Genomic DNA, 24,876 nt, shown 5'->3' with positions numbered 1-24,876 from the left:
AGATAATGTTACCACAACTTCAATATAGACTACCTTAAACGCAAACTTAACCCTGATACAGGACAGACAGCTGGATAATACACAGACAGGAAAACATACTGTTCCTCTACTATTATAAGTGGGTCATACAAATTAACAAAATACAAGCACTGATCATGAAGATGGCGGGTTTAACAATTTTTTTTTTATCTTGACCCTTTCTTTTTATATACATTGATCAGCAGAATAACAAAAGGTGCATATGAAAGAACATACAAAGAAAAATCAGTAGAAGAAAAGCACTTTACTCTATAATACAAATGTAACAGTATAATAGATAATAAAAAAAATTCATACAAGCAAAATAATTATAAACAATACTGTATCAAAGAAAGCTCACAGACCTTTTAATACTGAATACAAGGTTAAAGGACTTAAAGGGGCATTAGCTCAGCTGTCAAATTCATTTTCACCAATTTGACTCAAATTCTCGTATTTAATTAATAACCTACTAAAACGTATATCCAACTTACAAAAAGTCTAAAATGAAAAATGAACAATTAATAATACATGGACTCGATAATATGTTTCCATATTTCGTGTGTATTTTAGTTTAGACGCCATCTAATTAACTATCGAAGTGACTTCCGAAGACTGCTGATGTCATATAACCCGATATAAACATAAATATACATATAAATAGATAGCAAACGCGTGCAATTGGACTTTTCTAGGTCTGTTTGATTTCATATTCATAGATTAAACAAATATACTAATCATCGTTATTACCTGTATAAGAATGAGTTTTTGTGGATCGAATCAGTCAACCAAATGATTTCCTCTTGTTTCACTTTCAATGTTGACATTCTTTCCCTTTTAATAGCTGAACACGCCTAGTTCATGTGTAACCCATCTCTAGCTAAGGAGTTTAATAAAAGGTCACATGAATACGGATCCAATGAGGTCGAATTATTCACTTGCATTATTCACTTGCAAGTGAATAATTCATCAGCGATATTTCTTATCTTATTATGACAAAAGTGAACCAAACTTGTTGCTTAAAGCGAATTATTATTTCACTATTTCACTTTCATTAATGATTGAACAAAAAAAAAATCATATTTAATTTTTTTTATATCTCATAGCTAATGCCCCTTTAAACCCGATAGTATTAAATCATGCAGGCCTACACTCTAATGTTAGTGGATGTTCTTCAAGGGAAGCAATAACTATAAAAAAAAATTGCACTGCTAACTGACTGCATCTTTGTTGAGAGAATACATTTTTATTTCAAAGGTTCAAAATTCTAGTATTCTTGGAGGGACAAAAAAACATGTACTATTGTTGCTTATCTTTCACCTATATAAATGTAAGTAAATATTGTAATTTTTAAATTTCAAAGCTGTGCTTTGCATTTGACTTTTCATCTCAATAAGACATAATACAAATTCAGTATTAAAAGACAAATTGTCAGGATTTCTGTATAGATATATATAAATAAAAATACAAATATAAAAGGCTCTACAAAATTAATCTTAAGCTGATGCGGTCATTTGTTCCTACATTTTTAATGTGACTAGGTGGCATTGTTTTTTCTGATAAAGTCCCCAGAATAGCTCAAACTTAACTGATTTTTACAAAATATTGCTAACTCATTTGATGAAACATGTATATATTATAATAATAATAATAATAAATTCTTTATTTAACGAAGGTAACTCATTTAACATACAATTGTTAATCTCACACAAGGCCTTCACACATTAAAATGAACAATACATATAACAATCAATGCACATAACACAATAATCAATTGAGATTAGAGGTTAAACATTCATTCTTTGGTGTAAATATTTTCTTCATTTGCTCTTAATCACTAAAGCTTGTATATCCATTACATTTGTGCCTGTATGACCAATTAGTATCAAACATTCTTCACTTATTTTCCCAAATAAATTAAATGTGTCATTGTTTCGTAAGTAAGTCAACGCATCCATATTATTGTCATTACATTTTTGTATAAATGTTTGATCTATCACTGCACCAGCAACTGGAGTTGGTCCATCTATACCGTCTGTTCCACCACTCAGAAATATTAAATCAAAATTAGCTAGAACTGATGTATCATTACGACATTGTTTGTCTATTTCCAAAGCACAAGCAACAACCATCTCCTGATTTCTTCCTCCTATTCCTGAACCTTTAACTTGTACTGTTGTCTCCCCACCAGTCAGAATACATATGGGTTTTTTTATATTATAAGCATGCTGAGCCAGAGCAACTACCTTTTTCAAAGTTTTCTTTGGAACCCCTTTTGTCACCAGATCTAATTCCAACTGAACATAGTCACTACTTTTTGGATTTGATACTTTGTACCCAAATGAGAGTGCAGCATATCTTGCAAGCATTCCAAACATTACACCAACTTTACTTGCCTCACCATCAAGAACAGAGCTTAAAATAATAGGCAGGAAACCAAGTTGTTCTGCCTTCATTGAGGCTGCGGCCAGTGCCATTTTGTTATTTCCAACAATAACATTTTGAACATGTTCCCACTGTGTTCCTCCAGTGTATTCCATAGAACCTGTACTTTTAGTAATTTCCCTTGTACGTCTTATAAGAAGAGTGTTAATTGATTCTGGTATTTTGTCTTGTAAATTCAATTGTTTAAGAATCATCAGACATTGTTGTGGGGTAGACTTGTCAGCCACTGTAGGACCACTGCTGATTATCTCAAGCTTGTCTGCTATAACATCTGACACAATCAAGGCAATGACCTTCAAAATACACAAAACTGGATTAAATAAAGTTTTAAATTTTTACTGATTTTAAAACAATTTAAACTTTTAATCAGAAATGATAAAAATTTATTGTTGTACAACTTTTAGTTGGTTACTCTTAGTCCTTAGTTGATAGGAATTTTTTTTATGTAAGTGAAAAGTTCGTGAGCATCTGTACAATAAATATATACATTGTATGACAAACAAATAGATATGATGACATCTTACTTTTAACAATAAACAAATTATATCATTCTGATATCTAGACTAGAAATTGTCCATAATACAGTTGCAAGTGCCAATATGGGCTTGGCCTGTCGCCCAATCTAATTCAATTTATTATGAATAAAATATTGTTTAAATCCCATTAGAATAATACAGGTAGCTACAATGGAATTCATCTTCCTTCCATCTTCAATGGGGTAGACAAAAGAAATCTTTGCAAGTTATACATTTTTCGTAATAGTGTAGGAATAGGTTCTTATAATTGTTCATTTTTTAAAAGCTGGATACTTAAACTCATTATAGAAACACCACAGTTTTTGTCGTTTTTGCATTCTAAGAACTTTGGTGTCTTATTAAAAGAAGAGAAGACCAGGAGGATCTATATTTGGCCAAAACAATTAAGACTTTCTGAGAGATTCTAAAAAAGGCAAACATTTTAGATCTACAATATGCAAATTGAGATTATGTTTCTTAAAGTTGATAGCCTGATACAGGTTATGTTCTACTCATATATTTTATGATGGTATGATACTAAACCCCTAACGGGAGGGATTATCATTGTGCTTGATTTTCATATGATGAAGACATAATCTTTCAATCAGTTTAATTGAGGTCTGGAGCTGGCATGTCAGTAACTGCTAGTAGTCCTTTGTTAATTTATGTATCATTATCATTTTGCTTAGTTTCTTTTGTTACCTATTCTGACATCGGACACAGACTTCTTTTAAACTGAGTTTTACTGTGCGTATTGCTGTGTGTTTGTTTATTCTACATTGGCTAGAGGTATAGGGTAGGGTTGGATCTCACAAAACATGTTTAACCCCGCCACATTTTTGCGCCTGTCCCAAGTCAGGAGCCTCTAGCTGGCCTTTGTAAGTCTTGTATGTTTTTTAATTTTAGTTCATTTATATGTTTTGGAGTTTAGTGTGACGTCCATTTTCATTGAACTAGTACACATTTTTGTTTAGGGGCCAGCTGAAGCCTACCTCCGGGTGCAGGATTTTCTTGCTGTGTTGAAGACCAATTGGTGGCCTTCGGCTGTTTTCTGCTCTTTGGTCGGGTTGTTGTCTCTTTGACACATTCCCCATTTCCATACTCAACTTTATAAATTATGATATTTTACCAGTTTTTAGCTGCAGTTCAAATTAAAATCCATTTTTAAGATCTAATTCCTTCTAAAAAAAACATGGAACAACCTGGATAATGGCAGAAAATTAAGACTGCCATTTGGAATAAAGATATTTCCTTTTTGAAGCCTGTATTGTGACCTATAATTGCTTCCAATAGAATAGAGTACTGTCAAAACATTACAAATTTCTGTTGTGGTCTTAGTGATGTCCATAATTTAATATCCTTCCAACTTAAAGGGGATATCCCTAAATTTAAGAGAGATTTTATCCAGTATAGAAGCTTCAAGGATTTTGATAATGAACAATTTATTAAAGATTTACAGTCATTAGAGCTTGAAAAAATATTGCAGTTAATTGTGTAGACAATGCATATGCAAACTTTGAGAAAGATTTTCTTAATGTTGTTGACAAACATAATTCCAATGAAAAAGAGGTAACCAATAGTATCACCAGCACTTTTTATGAATAAGAACTTAAGAAAGGCAATTTATAAAAAAAGAATGTATTATAATAAATTCCAGAAATGTAAAACTGATGCAAACTGGGAAATGTACAGAAAACAAAGAAATCTTGTAACCAAAATGAAGAAAAACTCTATAAAAACATATGTTTTTGAAAGAACAGCTGGTGGACCAAAATCCACCACTTTTTATCCAACAATTAAACCATTTATATCAAATAAAGGTACAAAAACAAATAACATAATTCTGTGTGAAAATGACAAAATAGTTAGTGAGCCTAAGAAAGACTGAAATATTTAACAATTTTTTTTATAAATGTTGCCAAAAACCATCCAAGCATAAAACAAATTGAGAACAGAATAAGTAAAGAAGAACTAGTTTTTAGACCAGTAACAGATGAATTTGTCAATAAACAGATAAACAAATTAAATGTAAACAAGAATGAGTCCATATAGTACACGGATGCCCACTCACACTATCATTTTCAATGTTCAGTGGACCATGAATTTGGCTCAAAACTCTAATTTGGCATTAAAATTAGAAAGATCATATCATAGGGAACATGTTGGACTTCAACTTCATCAAAAACTACCTTGACCAAAAACTTTAACTTGAAGCAGGACAGACAAACAAACGGACGGACGAACAAACGGACGCACAGACCAGAAAACATAATGCCCCTACTACTATCGTAGGTAGGGCAAAAAAGGCTACAGGGTATGATGGCATTTCTTCTAAAATCATAAAGCTAGTACAACCAGCTATTGCAATTCCCATAAAATTGTTAATTAACAATCTTTTGAAAATTCAGTCTTTCCAGAAAAACTTAAATCTGCCCAAGTGGCCCCAATTTTCAAAAAGAACAACACCCTTCTTGTTCTGGTTTCGGTTGTCAAACAGCGTTATTAAAAATTATAGAAGATTGGAAAAAAGCTCTTGATGAAAATAAATATATTTGTGACCATCCTAATGGATCTATCAAAAGCCTCTGACTGCTTGCCCCACGATTTACTTTTATTAAAAGTAGAGGCTTATGGCGTTTCTGATAGCTCGTTAAAGTTATTTAAAAGTAACCTGGAAAATAGAAGGCAACGTATAAAGATTGGCAACACTTACAGTGACTGGAAAATACTGATAAAGGGGGTCTTGGACCAGTGTTGTTTAATGTCTTCATCAACGATATTTTTTACTGTGTTCAAGACAGTACGATTTATAACTATGCAGATGACAATACCCTGTCTTACTGTGACAATAATGTAGATAATTTAGTTAAAACACTTGAAAATGACAGTTCAAAAATGATAAAATGGTTTTCACAAAATTTAATGAAAGCTAATCCAGACAAGTTCCAGGCCGTTGCTATTGGGAAAAAGACAGAAAATTATAATTTAACTTTTGATTTAGAAAGCAATATTTCATTTAATGAAGATGTTAAACACCTTGGTGTAACAATAGACTTTGAACTAAATTTTGATAATCATATCTCTCAAAAAAGCTTCACAACAACTTAACATTCTTAATTGTATTGGTAAATATTTCAACAGGTTGGGATGTCTAACAGCTTCCTACTCTTTCATTCTTTCAAATTTGAATTATTGTCCGGTAATTTGGTATTTCTGTAGTAAAAAAAATACACAAAAAATTGAAAAAATTCAGGACAGAGCTCTCCTTTTCATATAGGACTATATAAGCAGCTATGAAAATTTACTTTTGACTTCTAAACTTCCATCTTTAAAAATTCACAGACTTAGAACCATTGGAATTGAAACATTTAAAATTGTACACAAGAAAAGTCCAAGTTATCTTCATGACTAAATCAATATAAAAACTCAACGTTATAATTTTAGATCTAAGGATACAGCTGATATACCGAGAGTAAACACTACAAGATATGGGCTAAAATGGTTCCGCCATAGTGCTGCACAATTATGGAATGAGCTGCCAAACAACATCAGACAGGAAACTTCTTTAATTCAATTTTCAAATTTAATACAGACCTGGAATGGATGCAATTAGTGCTATATGATTTGAGCTTAGATTGGCTTTTTTGCTGATTTTTATGCTAAATTAGTTTGCTGTGATTTTATAATTTATCTGCATGAACAGTATTATCTTATTTTGCTTATGTGCTTGAATGCTTGCTGTTTTATGTCTTATTATATGTATGTTTGTCTTAATATGTGTGTTTGTGTTTGTTTGCATGTCATTTTGTTTGTGTGTAATGTATTATAATGTCGATTTTAAAAGCTCACTAGAGCTTGTGTTACTTTGTTAGCAATGTATCGACAATAAATAAAACTTTGATTTGAGTTGATTAGATCATCTACGTCATTTGGTCTCTGGTGGATTGTTGTCTCATTAGCAATCATACAAATCTTTTTATTTTTATGTTTTGTCTTGCAAAAAGCCACCTACAAAATCATGATAGAGTTGTTGCAAGGGTTCTTTAACCAGCAGAGAGCTTGGCAATCTCCCTACATAATGCATCTTACTTTATATCCACATTCTAATCAGACATGGCTGTGTATTTTTACAACCGGAAAAGCAAAACAGATGCATATTCAATCATGGGTTTTATTGCAAATGGGAGAAGTCCAGGTGACCACATTTCTCTACTTAAGTCAACCTTTGGGATGCTAGTGTATTTGTTTCCCTGTCAGAAGGTTAAATTCTGTATAAAATAATAGTCGCATTAACCCAAAAAAGATTTATAAACTTATACATGTATATCAAAATAATTGGTTTTTAAACTTATAAAACTACTGATTAAAACACATTATACATGTTCATCAATTATTCATAAAAGGAAAATTCTTCAAAATTGTATTTTTAATTTTACCAAATACTATAACTGACCAACAGAATAAAAGCAGGAGATGTAAATACCCTAGCCTTTTGTACACTCAAAATAATCTGAATATTATTTTATTTGGAAAGAGAAAAATTAAAAGAATCTTATAACAACACACCTTTGCTGGAAAGGCTTGTTTTGCCAAGCCTCCACCTTTTAAAACTTCAATATTTTTCCTGAGAATATTAAGCTCATCAATATTAGCTCCATTTTTAGACATAATCTGAGTAAGTTCCAATTCTTCCTCTAGTGTAACTGGTGGTATTGGTAATGGCAACAAAGCAGATCCGCCTCCTAGATTAAAAGGATAAAAAAAGACTGACTGTATATACATTTGAATTATTGTGCATCCTACATTTGTTTTCTAATGTTCTCAAGAATAATGTTGTTACAATATAGGTACTAGCATATGGTATATCTCTCCAGTTTAAGACACAACCCTTTATTTCTATTCCCACCTGTTACATTGTTCTATCTAACATTTGAATATTGAAATATAATGATAAAGAAATTTTATGTTGTAACTTATTTCTTTACCACAGAAAAGGTTTTATTTGGAATTATTTGTAAAAGTTGCTATATAATTGTCTGTTGTAGTATTTTGGTCAATTGTTCAGTTTAAAATTTCTAGGTATTTTACAAGCCATGGTTGAATACGAACCAATTTCAAAATTATTTGGTTTAAAATTTAGTCTATGTTTAAAATCTGTAAGTCAGTGAGGCTTGTAAATTTTTTTTATTGGTGCAGGTCACTTTTTTGGGATGCAGAGTTATCCCCCCTTACAAATCCATTCTTTGCTAAAAATTGTGAAATAATAAGCAAAAATAAATTGCTTCGCTGAGCACAGCTGGATAACACCACAGATGTCCAACCCTGAAAAGTTGGGGCCGAAATGGACACAATATTCACACTTGATACAGGTCTGAATTTGGATTGTAATTAAATTTTTGACACATAATAGGTTTCTGACACAGAATAACTGTAGTCAAAGAACTTCAAATTGGTTATATGATTTGAATTTATATTCAATTTTTTGCTTTTGTGCAATACACTATGCGAATTGCACCACCCCCCCCCCTTCCCAAAACCAAAAAAAATTTTACCCCGTTTTGCGTTTGTGCAATACACTATGCTGTTGAATATTAACCCCCCAAAAAAAAATATTTGAAGAAGTTTTCTTTTAATTTCTGAAATCAGAAATGAGAAAATTGTCCCCCTCCAATTTTTTCCCCCTCCCCTTTCCCTTATTCAAAAAAATATTTCTTTCCCTCAAGTTATGGTCAGTATCGCAGACAATCATCATTTCTTAATACATAATTTACAAGCAATGTAAGGGAGGTAATCAAACATTGCTATTTAAATTGATTTGGATTTTGATTTGGATTACCTCCCTTACACTGCTTTTAAATTGTCTCAATTGTCCTTTAACCAGAAAAACCCTTGTTTTTCCCCTTTTTTTGCCCCTAATTCCTAAATGGTTTGAGCCATAACCTCACAAAGTCAATCCTAACCATCCCTTTGTAGTATGGAAACTTGTATAATTTCAGAGAGATTCATACATTTTAACACAAGTTATTGTCTGGAAACTACAAAAATGCTTATTTGGGCCCCTTTTTTGGCCCCTAATTCCTAAACAGTTGGGACCATAACACCCAAAATAAATCCCAAATTTCCTTTAGTGGTTATAAACCTGGCGTTAAAATTTTATTGATTTCTTTTTACTGATACTGAAGTTATTATCTGGAAACCATCTATCTTCGGACGACGCTGACGACGCTGACGATGACGACAACAACCTGTTACCAATATACGACCAAAAAATTTTTAATTTTTGCGGTCGTATAATAAAGAAAAATCTGCAAAATAGGATTTGAACAGAATGTTTGGGTAAAAATTATTTATTTAAATTCTTAAAAGTTGTACTACTTCGATAAAATACAAATTTTCCAAGTTTATAATTTCATAACAATAGCCATCTTGAATAAGGAATTATGACATGACAGTTAAGTAAAGAAAATAGTAACAGTATTTTTTGCAAATGCATGATATGAACTAACAATGTTATCAAAACAATTTTTTTCTCCAAAATATTCCTGAGCAGAATATGCGTATTCTTTTTCAGCTCAAACATTATAAGGTACATTGTATATGTTAAAAATAGCAACCCAATGGCACGAAAAACCAAAGGACATCTAGAATTAATTCATTCTGCTGCCAAATACATGTAGGTTTATATTTTATTTTTTAAAGACACCTAAATGATGTTTGACTGGACATCAGCCAAAATTACACTTTTTTGAAAAGTAACAATCCAAGGACAATTCCATTCAATCTTATTTCAAATTGTCACAACTAAAAATAAAATTATGGTTCATGATAGGACCCAACTAAAACAAGTATCCTTACCATCTGAAAATCAAGAAGCAGACCAGTGACAAGACTTGTATATTTTCTAAATATACCTGATATCAAGACAATAAGGAGATCCTTTTCTCTCAGTTTAGAAACCAAATCCTGAATTCTCATAGCAGTTTGGTACGAACTTTTATCTGGCATGTTGTTTTTAGATCCTTCTCTGACCTCTATTTTGCTGTTAGAATCGAGTAACATATCACTGCAAGAGATTATAACATTAAGAAATAAATTGAATATTTAATTAATGAAGACACACTTTTTATATATTGATTGTATACATGGTATATGCAGGGTAAAACTCAATGAAACAAGACCAAACATCACAATAAAACAAATCAAATATGATCTTCAATGAAAGAAAAGTATTCATACTGTATGTCCTTGTTTGTTTCAGGTTAATACAATAAATATAGCATTTCATACTATTACATGTGTGCATGATAAACACATTAACTATAGCCTATAAAATTACAAAAAGAAGCATACAATACTTATAATTACATTTTATGCCATAACCATGAAATTGTTTCTCTGTGCATTGTTGTCATCTAGAGCACATGCAGTAATAAATATTGTATTTTGTTCGGAAATAAAATATAATTTTTTTAATCCCTCATGATAATAGCCTGCAATTCAAAATTACAGATTCTTATAAAACATTTTTGAAATTATTTCAATTTATAATTTAAGAACTTGCATCAATATAAAATTAGGTTATCTCCCCTTCTCATGTTTCCCATCTGTAAATGAAATGTACTAAGGGAAGTTTCAGAAAAAAAAAAGTATGAGGGTCTTTGAAGACACTTGTATAGAAATGTTTATTGGTCGCTTGGTCTACAACATATTTTTAAATAACATTAAGTGTGTTGTAAAAAGCAATGAAAATTAAAAAAAATCTCAACTAACAAAAGTTTGTTAGTCATGAATTTCTTTAATTTAAATTTTCCTAGCTGATGAAAAGCTAGTTCATATCATTAAAGGTAAAGTACTGGTTAATGTATATAAAAATACATCTTCCTTTACAATAAGGAATACATACGCACTAAAATGAAAACCAATCATTTAACCCCACCACATCCTATTTGTACCTGTCCCAAGTCAGGACCCTGTAGTTCAGTAATTTTCGTTAATTCATGTCTGTCATAATTGTTTTTTTTTCGTAAATGGTTTTTATGATATATCAGGTCTATTTCTCATTTGAATTGTTTCACATTTTTCATGTCAGGGCCTTTTATAGCCGAATATATGGTTTGGGTTATTCTCATTGTTGAAGGCAGTACGGTTGTCTATAATTGCTTATATCCACCTCATTTGAACTTTGGTGGATAGTTGTCTCATTGGCAATCATACCACTTCTCCTTATTTTCATATAAACATTTAAATATTCATTTCATGGAAGATGTGTTTCACTTGCCACAGTCTGTATTCCATTTCTTATTTTAATGGATTCATCAATGTCAATTTGTTGATAAGGCAAACAGAGGAAATCAAAAAGGTCAAAAAATGAAATACAAATTGCATAGCTGTAGTAACTATGAAAAAAAATATGCAAATATTTGGTATACCTGTTCAGTTGAGAGTTGTTGATATGAGATTTGCACAATTGGAATTTTTGTTTTTGGCTATGGGAAAACCCAAAAATAAAATTAGGTAAAAAATAAAATTTGTGCTGAAGGGGGAGTTTATGGATTAGAAAAAAGTTTGTGAACACGTCACTCTGAACATGTAGATCTTAAAGGCTATGGAAAATGTATGAAATCATTGTGATTTAAAAACAGCTAGAATGTTTACAACTTTATTTGATATTGTAGAAGGTCCTATAACAACAACACTTTAAGGAATTCCTTAAAGTGTTGTTGTTATAGGACCTTCTTAGGCTTCTACATTTTATGTTTTTATCGTAACGACCCTGCATACCTGTGGTATCCACTTTATGGAATCTATTGACAGAAGATTTACCAGGCGTTGGTTCACTTGTATTTAATTTATTTTATATTAAAGAGTACATGCCATTTGTTTGTTTTTTGTCAGGTTATTTAAGAGAAGCTTCAGATTTACAAAAGTGATGTCATGACCAGGATAACAATGCAGAAAATTATGGAAGATGGATGACAATAGACAGTGTTCAATATGTCAATACTACAATACAAAAACAAATTCATCATAGCATTATACTTACAGCTTGCCAGCATCTCTGAAATTTTCCTGAATTCCTGTAGGTACACTAATAATACCTCTAACTATATGCTGTGATAACGTATCATCTACTGCCCTGGCCATCCCCAATACAGCCTTCCCAAAACCAACAACATAAATATTGTTATCTAATTTATATTTTTGTTCCTCAATGACCAAATTTTTTCCATTGTGATCCAACTGTATATGATTCCGTATCAACTGATGGGGTAATACAGAGTTTACAGCAGATGAAAATATAGACACTACATCTTGATTAGCCATCTCAGAAGTGTCCTTTGTACAACTGATGTATGATGAGAATTTGTAAAAATTCAAAGTCAATCCATTGACTGGTAAATGTGTAAATACTCTAGGTTGTCTGTGCTGTGAAATGAATTTACAGACGGGACAAAGCCAACTGAGGTACCTGTTTAATCAAAAAGAAAACAAATATATATTTTTATAACAACGCCCTTTTTTATTTATTGGTATGATATAAATGAACACAACAGCAACTTCAAAACATATTCCAACTGACTGACTCATCCCATTTCAGAAAATACATTTCAGTGGTGTTTCCACAGCAAAATGGATGTAACTTGTCATGCACCCACCAAATTAAAATTTTATGTAACCTTTCACGTAGTATGTAAACCTCACTTTTAGTTGGTACTTATCTTCAAAAGAATGTTTTTCATGTTTTGATAGCCTGCACTGATTACCCAATGAGACACAACATAATTAGTTAATTGCACATTTATTTTATATAAACAATTGTATTGTGCGCATATATTTCAAATGGTCCGAGTACACAGTTATCGTCCTTTGATTTTCGTTGTCCACGAATAAAGTCCCTAGTGTGGACAGTGTGTTGCTTGCCAATTTTTTTAGTACCCCTTCCAAATGTATTCCTTCATGTTTTATGCCTCAAATAGCAAGTAGGGGGATGAAATTACACTGTAAAAAAATTTGGGTCATGAATTGTAAAGTAAAGTAGTGATTTGGTCCAGCTGAAAAAGGTTAAAAATTAGCACTTCGGAAGCTGTCAAAAGATTTCAAGACCCCCTTAACATAGAATTGTCCATATTTTGAGTTAGAGCCGATGAAGTTTTCTATAATTTTGATATGATTTGTCCCAAAAGTAGTACAACACACTGTAAAAATATTATTGAGAAAGCGCAGGTGGGATTTTTTTTATTTTCATTTATTGTCTAAAAGAAATGCACTACGAAATAACTGTGTACTCGGACCTAAGAGGCGAAATCAGTAAATATAGAATCTGTACTTTGGCAACTTCCCTGAATGATTTAATGGTGTCAATTTGTCAGATAGCATGAAACTAAAGGATTTAGACTTTTATTTGATAGAAATTCTGCAAAAATTACCCATTTTAGCATTATATGGTCAAAATAAGCATTTCAAAGCTTTTTCAATTTTGATGCATAAGTGGCATTCTGACTTTCTATGTGACAGGTTTTCCTGTGTCAATATTTGTGTTTCTATGCTTTAACCCAGTTGTATTACTCATTTGTGAACTCTGAATCTACAGAAAATAAGATTATCTCAGACAATATGTGCAAAATGTGTTGTATAAATGACCCTCGTGTAACGGCCTGTTTGGATCAAGTTAAATGTGAGGACCTAGGTACATAAAAGTTGAAGTCCATAATAAAGATTTCACTAAATTTGTATTAAAAGCACTTCACAATGTCTTTTGTACCTGTTTCATTTCACATAGTATCTTTCTTTTCTTATGTTAAATAGCAAGTGGTTCAAATATAAGCCTGCTGAGGCTAAAATTGCATGCAAGTTTTTCACTAAAAAGTGAAAAATCTTTGTATCAGACCATACTGTCTGCAAAAAAAGTTGAATGCAAGAGTCCTTTTATGCTCAGATTTATTGTATCATGTAACCTGAGTATAGAAATTATAAAAAAGACACAAATTTTTATTTCCTATAGCTTCAGTATGCATTTTTAAATGTAAATATGTGCTACGGCCTAAATTGACCCTAAATTATTTTCAGTCTTACTTGGCTTAAGACCCTTTTATACTAATATGGTATGCTATTTGTAATTTTTCTTTCAATTTAAAGTACATTTAATACATATGTAAGGATTATTTATAACCAAAAAACTCCACAAATTTAAAATTGCTGGAAAATAATACATCTTCATGTAAGGCCCCCCTTCATTGGAAAACCTCCATTTTTTGGCACAGGCTCATATAAATTTGACTTTTAAATAATTGTGATAAGTCTGATAAATCAAATGAGTATTCTATTGCTTTAAATACATAATATGTCATATATTAAGGCCTTTAAAATGTAATTTTTTGCAATATTTTGATTTTTAAAGCCCCAAATGTTGATAGTTGAAATTTTTCAATTTAAACGTCAAAATTTAACACGTGAAGTTGAATATAGAATTTATCATATTGTCTATAATATATATCCTATTGCCATGAAACTTTGTCAGCAGTCTCATAATTTATTAAGCTTTAGTCATACCAAGTTTTATTAAGATTGGTCAAATTTTTCTATCCTATTAGGTCCGAGTACACAGTTATCGTCCTTTGATTTTCGTTGTCCACGAATAAAGTCCCTAGTGTGGACAGTGTGTTGCTTGCCAATTTTTTTAGTACCCCTTCCAAATGTATTCCTTCATGTTTTATGCCTCAAATAGCAAGTAGGGGGATGAAATTACACTGTAAAAAAATTTGGGTCATGAATTGTAAAGTAAAGTAGTGATTTGGTCCAGCTGAAAAAGGTTAAAAATTAGCACTTCGGAAGCTGTCAAAAGATTTCAAGACCCCCTTAACATAGAATTGTCCATATTTTGAGTTAGAGCCGATGAAGTTTTCTATAATTTTGATATGATTTGTCCCAAAAGTAGTACAACACACTGTAAAAATATTATTGAGAAAGCGCAGGTGGGATTTTTTTTATTTTCATTTATTGTCTAAAAGAAATGCACTACGAAATAACTGTGTACTCGGACCAAATTGACTGATTCAGAAATGTAATGAGTTATCTTTCTTGCACTAGTATGTTGTGTACTTCAGGATCCACCTTTATGGAATTGTATTTTTGTTATTTGTTCAACATTTCAAATGGATTCAACTATATGATAAAGAATCCCACAATCTAGGCTAAGAGTAATTAATATGCCTATATTTACCCAGTTTCATAATTAAAATTGTTCTATGGGTGGATGTACAGTAAAATTTTAATAAAAATTTCAAAAGTGTCTCTATGGATGGTTCAATACCCCATTTTCAAAGTGCCTTCCCTTGGTACCTTGTATGATGTTTTAATGGATCAGAGAAACATAAAATAAAGACTAATTTATTTCATAATCTCTCCCTTTATTCCCAATATGCAAATCAATGAAATCCAATGTTGTCCAAACCAGACCTGGAAATCAATGAAATTTTAGCTGTCTCAACATTTACTTTTACTAAAAATTTACAAATTACTGTGAAACTACTTTTATTGCTGGGGCACCAATTTTCCTGGTTTTCGTGGATGGCTTTATCCACGAATTTAAGTGTCTGACAAAATATAACAACTGTTGTCCAAACAAGACCTGGAAAGATCCCCATGAAGGTTAGACAACTTGGATACAGGCATTCAATCTAGAGAATACATTGAACATCAGCAAACGCACTATGAACTATTATATACAACTTCAGACAGGATTTTACCCATTTATTCTCTAAAAAGCCTAACCTGTACAACTTTTAACCTTTTAATTCTCATCAAAAATTAGTTTTGATCGATGAAAGACAGACTTCCAGTGATGATATGCATATGAATTGTTCATTCTATCTCCTAATAATTTTTATACAAAAAAAAGAGTATAAATTCACATCGGGCTTGCTTTTTTATTTCATAAGAATAAATTCTACAATTCAAAATATATTTTCAGCATTTTTTTATGTAATCATTTTCTTTAATTGACATGTTAATGGCCCAATTAACACCTTTGATGATTGTTAATCTGTTGATCATTTGAGTTACGTTATAAATTAATTTAGTTTCATCACTTCCGATTACATGTACATGTGTGCAACAATTAAAATGTTTACTTTGCAATTTCCTTCAAAGAGACAATATTGTGTAAGTATAGATGAATCAGCTTATTTCTGAACAATGCTGAAAGCAATTATTTTCTTCGAAATTTGATGAATGTTGTCAGTAATGAAAGACAAAAAAATGATTGAAATTGAACACAATATTATGTAATGTCCCACAAATCATTGTAAGACAACATATGATTATTTTCAATAATCTTTGTTTCTGATGGCTTCAAATTCTTCAATAGATTTTTTTTTAGAAAACTAAGCCCTGAATTTAAGAACCCACAAACTTTTGCTCAAAACCACGAAAGTTTAGCAGTTCCTTTATAATAGTGTAAAATGAAAACCATGACAACAGAGATAGTATAAAAAATAAACAGCTGAGCCATGAGCGCAAGATACGCTCGTCGTCTTGTGTGTGAATTTTTATGCAATAAGCATAAATAGTTTCTGACATACAGCGTGACATGCGAAAACCCCCCTTTTTTAAAAAAAAAAAACACAATATCTCTAAAAAAAAATTTTGAATCAAAACCAAAAAGTATAGATCTTTAGATTAATATAACTAAGAAGTGTGTAAAACTTTGAGCAATAATCATAAATCGTTTTTGAGATACGGCACGACATGTGAAAACCCCCCTTTTAAAAAAAAAAAATAAATATCTCAAAAATAAAATTTTGAATCAAAACCAAAAAGTATACAGATCTTTAGATTAATATAACTAAGAAGTGTGTAAAATTTTAAGCAATAGTCATAAATCGTTTTTGAGATACGGGGCAACATGTGAAAAACCCCTCCCCCTTTTTTTACAAAATACTCAATAACTCAAAAATAAAATTTTGAATCATCACTAAAAAGTATACAGATCTTAAGGTTAATATAACTAAGAAGTGTGTAATGTTTTAAGCAATAATCATAAACTGTTTTTGAGATACGGCGCAACATGTGAAAAGCCCTCCCCCATTTTTAACAAAATACTCAATATCTCTAAAATAAAATTTTGAATCATCACCAAAAAGTATACAGATCTTAAGATTAATATAACTAAGAAGTGTGTAAAGTTTTAAGCAATAATCATAAATTGTTTTTGAGATACGGCGCGACATGTGAAAAAAAAACACACACCTGTTTTAGTTGCTAAGACCCGTAACTCAAAAAGTTTTTATCTTATTTTCACCAAAAAGTATACAGATCACTTGACCATCATAATAAACAACTATCTTAAGTTTCATGAAATTTGGATAAGTCATTCTCAAGTTACGGTGCGACATGTTTACGCCGGACAGACAGACGGGACGGACACCGGACATTTGTATACCATAATACGTCCCGTCAAAAATTGACGGGCGTATAAAAACTAGATTAGTTTTAAAATATAAATAAAAAATGTACATGTGTAATAAAATTAATTTAGCCCATAGATTTAATCAAATAGCCTTTCAAAAGATAAATTTTGAAGCTTTGAGTCTATAATTTAAAAATAAAAGAAGAATGTGTCCGAGGATACAAATGATCCCGCTCAAGCTTTGTAATTTTCCAAGATTAAAAGGGGAAAAATTCTAGAACAGTAAATAACTAACAATTAATCCCAATTTGAACTTTGTCTGCGTTTTGTCATTCTTAGCATTGTGTATGAGTGTCATAAAATTTGCATAAGGCAAACTTAAGCATGTTAAGTAAGAGTGTAGAAACAAAAATTGGATGGATGGAAAGACAGACGGAAAGAAGGACGCACAAGGGTTACACTTCATGGGCCAGTTGCTGCAGCAGGGGCATAATTAAAGTAAACAAATTCATTTAAATGACACTGTCTTTAAATGTCTGAAATGCATGAAGAAAGCAAATGATTAATTATACAATTCATAACAAAATTTTACTATGGCGTCATTAAAATACCATAATATCATTGGTGAGTTTTGACATAGCAAAATAACTAATGAGATTTTTAGACAGTGAGTACTTTGTTAATTATCACAGAATATGCTTCTTGTGTAAATATATATTTTTAATCAGTCACTTTACCATATTAACTTTTAACTTTTACTGTAAAACCAATGAAAAGAAATTATCTTAATAAAAATAATAAATGGAGAATGCATCCATTGGACACAGATGATGCCCCCGCTTGCATATAACGTTATAAAGGGACATAACTAGAGAATTGTAAAAGTAATGACACAATATCGAACTTGATCTGTGTTTTGTGGTAATAAGCATTGTGTATAAGTTTCATAACATTTGGTTGAGGCAAACTAAAGTTAGAGAACAGAAACCAATTTTGGGACGTACTTACGTAAGTATAGGTACATACTGACAGACGTACAGTTAGACGAGGGTAAACCACTACAGTGGGGGGCATAAAAAGTAGCATGGTCATGTTTATAACTCAAAATCTACTCCAAGTCAAGACAAACCTTGCACCTGGAAAAATTTATATGCATTGTGTTTTGAGTTTTTTGGGGATTAGGTAGTATGTAATTTCTTTTTAATAAATCTGCAAAAGTTGGTAAAATAAATGAACACCTGAATTCCATTTGATATGGTCTAGTCATTTACACAAGCTTTTTACAGTGGTAGTAGACTAGGACAAATTTTGCATACTAGATTCAGAACTGAGAGCAATGGTCTGAATGAACATTTGTATAGAAAAAATTTAGTTACTGATCCTTTCTGCAAATGTAGACATATTGAAACATCTGAACCTTTTTATTGCATTGTCTGCAATACCAATTACTTAGAGAGATTATGCTGAGTAACTTGTCATGTCAGCCTAATATTCATAACTTACTGTATGGTAATCTTTGATATCCGACATTGAAAATACTGATAACTTTCTTTTTATTCAAAATTTTATTCTTAAAACAAAGAGATTCATGTGAAAGGAGTAAGTTCGGTAAGGGCCAAATTTGGCCCTGATTATTTAGTTCAATGTTTCAGGATAAAACATGTTTTAAGTTGATGAGAAGACATAGGAGAAAGTTAAATAAAACTATTTTTGCCAAAGTTTTATATTCAAGCATTGATTTTTACATCCAAAATAGGTTAAAAATAGAGATTTTTGCGACATTGGACAAAATTGTCCTGATTTCAACCTAATTACGACGTGGGAAACATAGAGCGCAGGCGTCGACAAACAAAATATTCAAGTCAGATATGTAAAATTTCATAACAAACATTAGGCTAAGATATCTTTGTTGTCAAAGCATGCGCTCTATGTTTCCTCTCCTAAAAATGGATGTAAATTTACCCGTTTTCATAGAATTTTTGCGGAAAATCAAAATGAGTGCTATTTGTGACGTCATGAATAGAACGCAAAAATATAAATTTTCAACAAAAAGATGTTTTTACAATCCAGTCTAGCTAGAATTAGGGGCCATTTTAGGGCCTTATCGAACCTACTCCTTTATATACATGCATTGAGATATAAATATGCATAAAATAAATTGTTGTAGATCCATATTCATGTACTCATTGTACTTCTTAGTTCAGTAAATCTTTGATGCCATTCATCTATTAATATCATATATATAGGAGAGGAATTTGTAAAAGTGAAAATACACTTGTTTTCCAATCCTAATTAAACTGTCATATTAGTTAGGGAACAGTCATTATTTACCAGCTCGGGGGGTTGGGGAATTTTTTAACCATACCATGTAAAATGAACCCCCCCCCCCCCAGGTTGGTAAAATCTAAGAATTCAACCCTTCCTATTAAAAGAAGCAATTTGAAAATTTTGACCCCCCCCTATTCCTTAACCTAGGAATACATCTATACAAATAGTATTTATTTTACATTGATAGCATTTGTACATGTAATACAATTGTTTGTCAATTTCAAAACCTTTTTCAAAGGAACCACAATCAGTCCTCCCCACTCTCAACTACTACATTATTCTCTCTTTGAAAGCTAAGATTCACTCTCTATATGCTCTTCACTTCCACGACCACTCATTTCTTCTACACTGGCTCCCTGATCGATAGTCTCTTCTCAACTGTTATGCTGTTTTTCATATATTTCCCAATATTCTGTCACAGGATTATCCAACTTTTCAAGATCAATCATTTTGCTGTATGATCAAAAAACATTCTTCTCCAATAAAACAAATAGAGCTTTTGTCATTTTTATGAACTTTAAAGCAATTTTAACCAATTAGTTCAACATCAATATTGTAAGTACTAAAGGGACACTTTCTTTGCTAAAGTCGTACAATTCATTCATAAGGGGGAAAAAAAAGGTCTTATTTTCAATGGAAGGGCACATCTGTTTGTTCAAGTTATTACACTTTGAAACCAGAATTTTCAATTTCCTATTAACAGCCTTTCTATGTAGTTAAGGTTATTCTTTTTGTTTCTCATTCCAACTTAAGTCCAGGCCTGCCAACTCTTTTCTTACTCTTAGCTCAGAAAATTTGCTTGTATTTAGATAAATTTTCTTCACTTTATCTATACGATCATATGAAATATTTATGAAATCTCATAACAAAAAACTGTTTCTAATATCAAACAACAGACTTGTTAATTTTCTTCTAACCACAGCAAGGATTTGTATAGGGCATAGTCTTACTATATAAGTCCTTGACCACAGTTTTTACATACACGAAGAGTGTAATATGATAGGCAAAGAGGTCATGCTGTGATGACCAGAGATTAAGCTATTTACAGTTTACATTGTCTATTAAGCTCTATTGGTGATATAATTACATTACATGTATGTTTCATTATAATACTTTATTTTGATTGGCTAACACCAATCTCGCGTCATTCTGAAATTAACCTTCATTTCAAAATGAAATGAAACATTCATGATGACGCGAGCTTCCACAATAAAGTGCACAGGTAAAAAAAAAAAACTTGATGAAAATCGTGTTTTCATGACCCTAGCAAAAAAATGTAATTATAAGTATTGAATGCTTCTTTTAGTAATTTATAGGGTTGTAAAAGCGTTGAACGTTTGACATTTTTAGAATGAAGACTTCCGCGCTTTATACAAAATGTACTTCGGTCAACGCTTTTACATCCCAATAAATTTACAAAAAGAAGCATTCAATTCTTAAATAAAGGCATTTATTTGGGTTGTGCTAAAATGAGAAACGAAATAGAAACGCAATGAACGAAACAAAACGAAACGAAACAAAACAAAACGAAATGAAATAAAAATCATTTTATATTATTTAAAAACGCCCGGATATATATGTATACATATATGCTAAAACAATAAACGTAAAACAATTATGACAGACAGCTACAATCGACAACAACTGAGTTAAAAGCTCCTGATTAGGGACAAGCACATAGAAAATGCGACGGGGTTAAACATTTTTGAATAATTGTCCGATTTGTAAATATTTACACATGTAGAGCAGGATCTGCTAACCCTTCCGGAGCACATAGGATCAAGCATGTTTTTTTTTGGTAGGATTTGTGTTGCTCAGTCTTAACACTTCTATGTAGTGTTTTGTGAATTTGTTTGTTTTTTCATGGTTTTCGTTTTATTGCCATGGTACTGTAAGTTTCTCTTCGACATAGGAGTTTTGAAGTGTCCTCTGTTTCTTTTTTTACCATTTTGTGGTATACTCGCAAACCAAATAGCAACTTTGGCATTTTATAGTCTCTTAGTTTAACATATAGTTCTAACCAGTCCCGACTATTTAGTGCCTGTGTGGTGCTTGTTATTCCAGTGCACAGTTGCTGTTTGTTGTCTCATATCTTTGTAATGTAAATTGCCTTTGGTTTCAGTAGTACTCGCTAAGTCTTAGAAACGCCGGTAAAAAATCTCTAAACTGTAACTTACTGGTAATATAAAAATAAGAAGATGTAGTATGATTGCCAATGAGACAACTCTCCATCTGAGACCAAAATTAAGTAGAAGTTTGGCAACTATCAGTCACTGTACGGTCTTCAACAATGAGCAAAACCTTACTGTATAAAAGACATCGAAAATGACAAATATGTAAAACAATTCAAACGAGAAAACTAACGTCCTGATTTAAGTACAAAACAATAAATGAAAAAAACAAATATAATATAAGCAACAAACGAACACCACTGAATTACAGGCTCCTGACTTGAGACATGCACCTACAGAATGTGATGAGGTTAAACATGTTAGCGTGCGCCCAAACTATAAATTAGCTAGTTCCGTTTTCGTTTTTTGTGTGTTTTTTTTGTTTTTGTTTTTTGTTTTTTTGGTGTATCCAGCTGTACTCATTGCATTCCATGCACTGTATACAGCTCATGAACATGAATTATTACCACATTTATGTTTTACAAAACAATATCCGTAACTATGATTGATTTGATTTGATTTTTGGTGTTTTAACGCCACTTTTAAGCACCGCTTTTGGGTTATTTCGTGGCAGCCAGTTTTTATTGGTGGAGGAAGCCGGAGTGCCCAGAGAAAACCACCAACCTTGGATAGGAAAACTGACAATCCTAGTCAATAAAGATTGGAGTCGAGTGCACCCGCACAAGTGGGGTTTGAACTCACAACCTCAGTGTTGACTGGCTAGTGATTACAGTAGTAACTACTTAGACCACTCGGTGAGATAAAATAAATCATGACAGACAGAGATGGGAATCCTACAAATTAATTTTATATGCCTTATGGTCTAAAACTAAGTTTCATGTTATTCATTCTCCAATTTTGTTGTTTGTCACATGAAAAGGTCCTACAAACTCTTGGAATTTCGCTATCTTCCTAACTAAAACCAGCTTTGAACGTCATGTCCCAAATATTTGTAAGATTTTCAAGTGTTAGTGTCTTGATTAAACTTTACATTGAAGTCAGATGTGGATCCAGGTTTTTGAAAGGGGGCAAACTAGACAACGTTTGGAGTGGAACAAGTAAAAAGTCTATGCATTAACCATACATGTAGCTCCATAAGGGGGGACCAGTTCCCCTGCCCCCCTCCCCCTAAATCAACCTCTTGAAGTTTTCCGTCACAAAATGACTTCACCATACAACATAGGCACATGATAAGAGATCGACCATTTGATTTTAAGAGTGTCATTTTTTTCATCATACCTGGCAGCATTTATTTGTCTTTGTAAACATAAATTTCAATTTTTATCCATCAATAATAATATAATTATTTTTATTTGATATGTTTCAAATTTTCTTAGTACACACATTTCTCATCAAACTATTAAACCTCTTAAATCTAAGCAAAGAGTAAAACATGGCCAAGGTGGAAATGAAAAATTCATGTAATTAAGCAAAAAAAAAAAAACACCAAAAATAACAGAGGAAAAATAATAATTGAGCAACATGAACCCCACCAAAAAAACAAGAGGCGGATTTCTATTATTCCTGCAGGATCAGCAGTTCCTAATCCACTAGTTACACCAATTATGTAACTCTTGTGTGAAATAACCGGCGATGAGTCATTATCCTGTATAATAAGGCGTTGTAAAAAAGGCAATTGGGTATTTTTTTCTTGTCTAGCTTTAACTAAGGCATAACCAAATGCATTAAACGTTTGGTACAAGCCCGAAATTCTTAGGACAAATGTATCCATGTGACTTGACAGAGCGCGAAGTATCCAGTTGATATTGTTTGGTACAAAGGAAAGAGTTCCATATGGCACCCTCCACTGAATAAACTGTAATATGTTATTGTGTTCATTTAGTATGATGGGGTGTTATGTGGTACTCTTGCTCCAAAAAGTAGAGCAAAAACAATAGGAACCCCTTTACAACAAATATAGGGATGAACTCATGTGCCTTAGGTAGGATAAGCAGTTCCTGCTTAGTGCAATCCGTAATACAAAGAATAATATTTTTTTCATTCCGGAAATGAATAATTTCACCGAATATCTTCGATTTATTCTTACGTGTGCTTTATATGCAAAAGAAAGAAATGATTAACATGATTAAATTTTGCGTTTACAAAAACTAACTAGATAATTTTTTGTCCACGAGAAATGTATTTCATTATATTTCGTTTCGTTTCCTCATTTTTCATTGCGTTTCTATTTCGTTTCTCATTTTAGCACAACCTAATTTATTTTATATGCAAGATTTAATCATCTCAACATTACACATAGGTTACTTATTGCCCGAAACAGAAAATGCGCTGCGTAAATTTTGCTATAGTCAATAATTCTGATCTAGTTTTTCGAACCCCCAGTGCGCCCTAAATTTTTTTGACCACCCCAGTTTAAGAATGAAAAAAATTTCAACCCCCTCTAAAAAATTTATTTTACCTGTCTTGTTTTTTAAAAGAAAATTTTGTGATGCAAACAGGCCCATATTTGTCAAATCCTTCTGATGTACCTCAAAAGCAGTCATACCATATATCATGATCTGGCAAAGTATTTATGTATTATTTAAGGTTTTGAAAACCCAGAAAGACAAAATCAAAAGCCACAGCAAAATGAACGTGCAGAGAGAGGTTTTGAAATGTGACAGAGATTGAATGTGTTAAAATCCAGACAGACAGAAGCCATAGCGAAATGATACCTCATAATGTGACAGAGAACCCAGACAGACAGAAGCCACATCAAAATGAAATCTTCAGATATGGGAGAGAGAAGACAGAAGTCTTATCAAAATGATATCTCATGATTTGTCTGACTGCAGTTATTTAGGTACATTATTAAAGTTTTAGGACAGAAAAAGTTGAATACACCTACTTAACAAACCGACAGCAACCAAATGATAATATATTACCGTGTCATAGTTTTAAAGGGGTCATAATAGAGATAACATGAACAATGTATGTCTAGCTCAAGATGTTTTCGTCTGCTAAAGCAAGGTGCCCTGAAATCTTGTAACGC

At 31.8% G+C, this 24,876-nt stretch overlaps 1 protein-coding gene across 1 annotated transcript; it reads right to left on the bottom strand.

The window, feature by feature from the left end:
- Positions 1–1,663: 1,663 nt before the first annotated feature.
- LOC127731157 (glycerate kinase-like) lies at positions 1,664–24,863 on the bottom strand. The gene is made up of 5 exons (XM_052240091.1): positions 24,770–24,863; positions 12,022–12,447; positions 9,890–10,041; positions 7,545–7,720; positions 1,664–2,756 (listed from the first exon to the last, which is right to left on the bottom strand). Exons 1-5 carry the CDS (start codon positions 24,775–24,777, stop codon positions 1,839–1,841), a joined length of 1,680 nt encoding a protein of 559 aa, XP_052096051.1. The 5' UTR covers positions 24,778–24,863; the 3' UTR covers positions 1,664–1,838.
- Positions 24,864–24,876: the final 13 nt, after the last annotated feature.

The sequence above is a fragment of the Mytilus californianus genome, unplaced genomic scaffold (genome assembly GCF_021869535.1).
Source record: "Mytilus californianus isolate M0D057914Y unplaced genomic scaffold, xbMytCali1.0.p SCAF_1, whole genome shotgun sequence".
NCBI lineage: Eukaryota > Metazoa > Mollusca > Bivalvia > Mytilida > Mytilidae > Mytilus > Mytilus californianus.
Note: the sequence above shows the minus strand (reverse complement) of the source record. Positions and strands in the feature narration are given on the sequence as shown.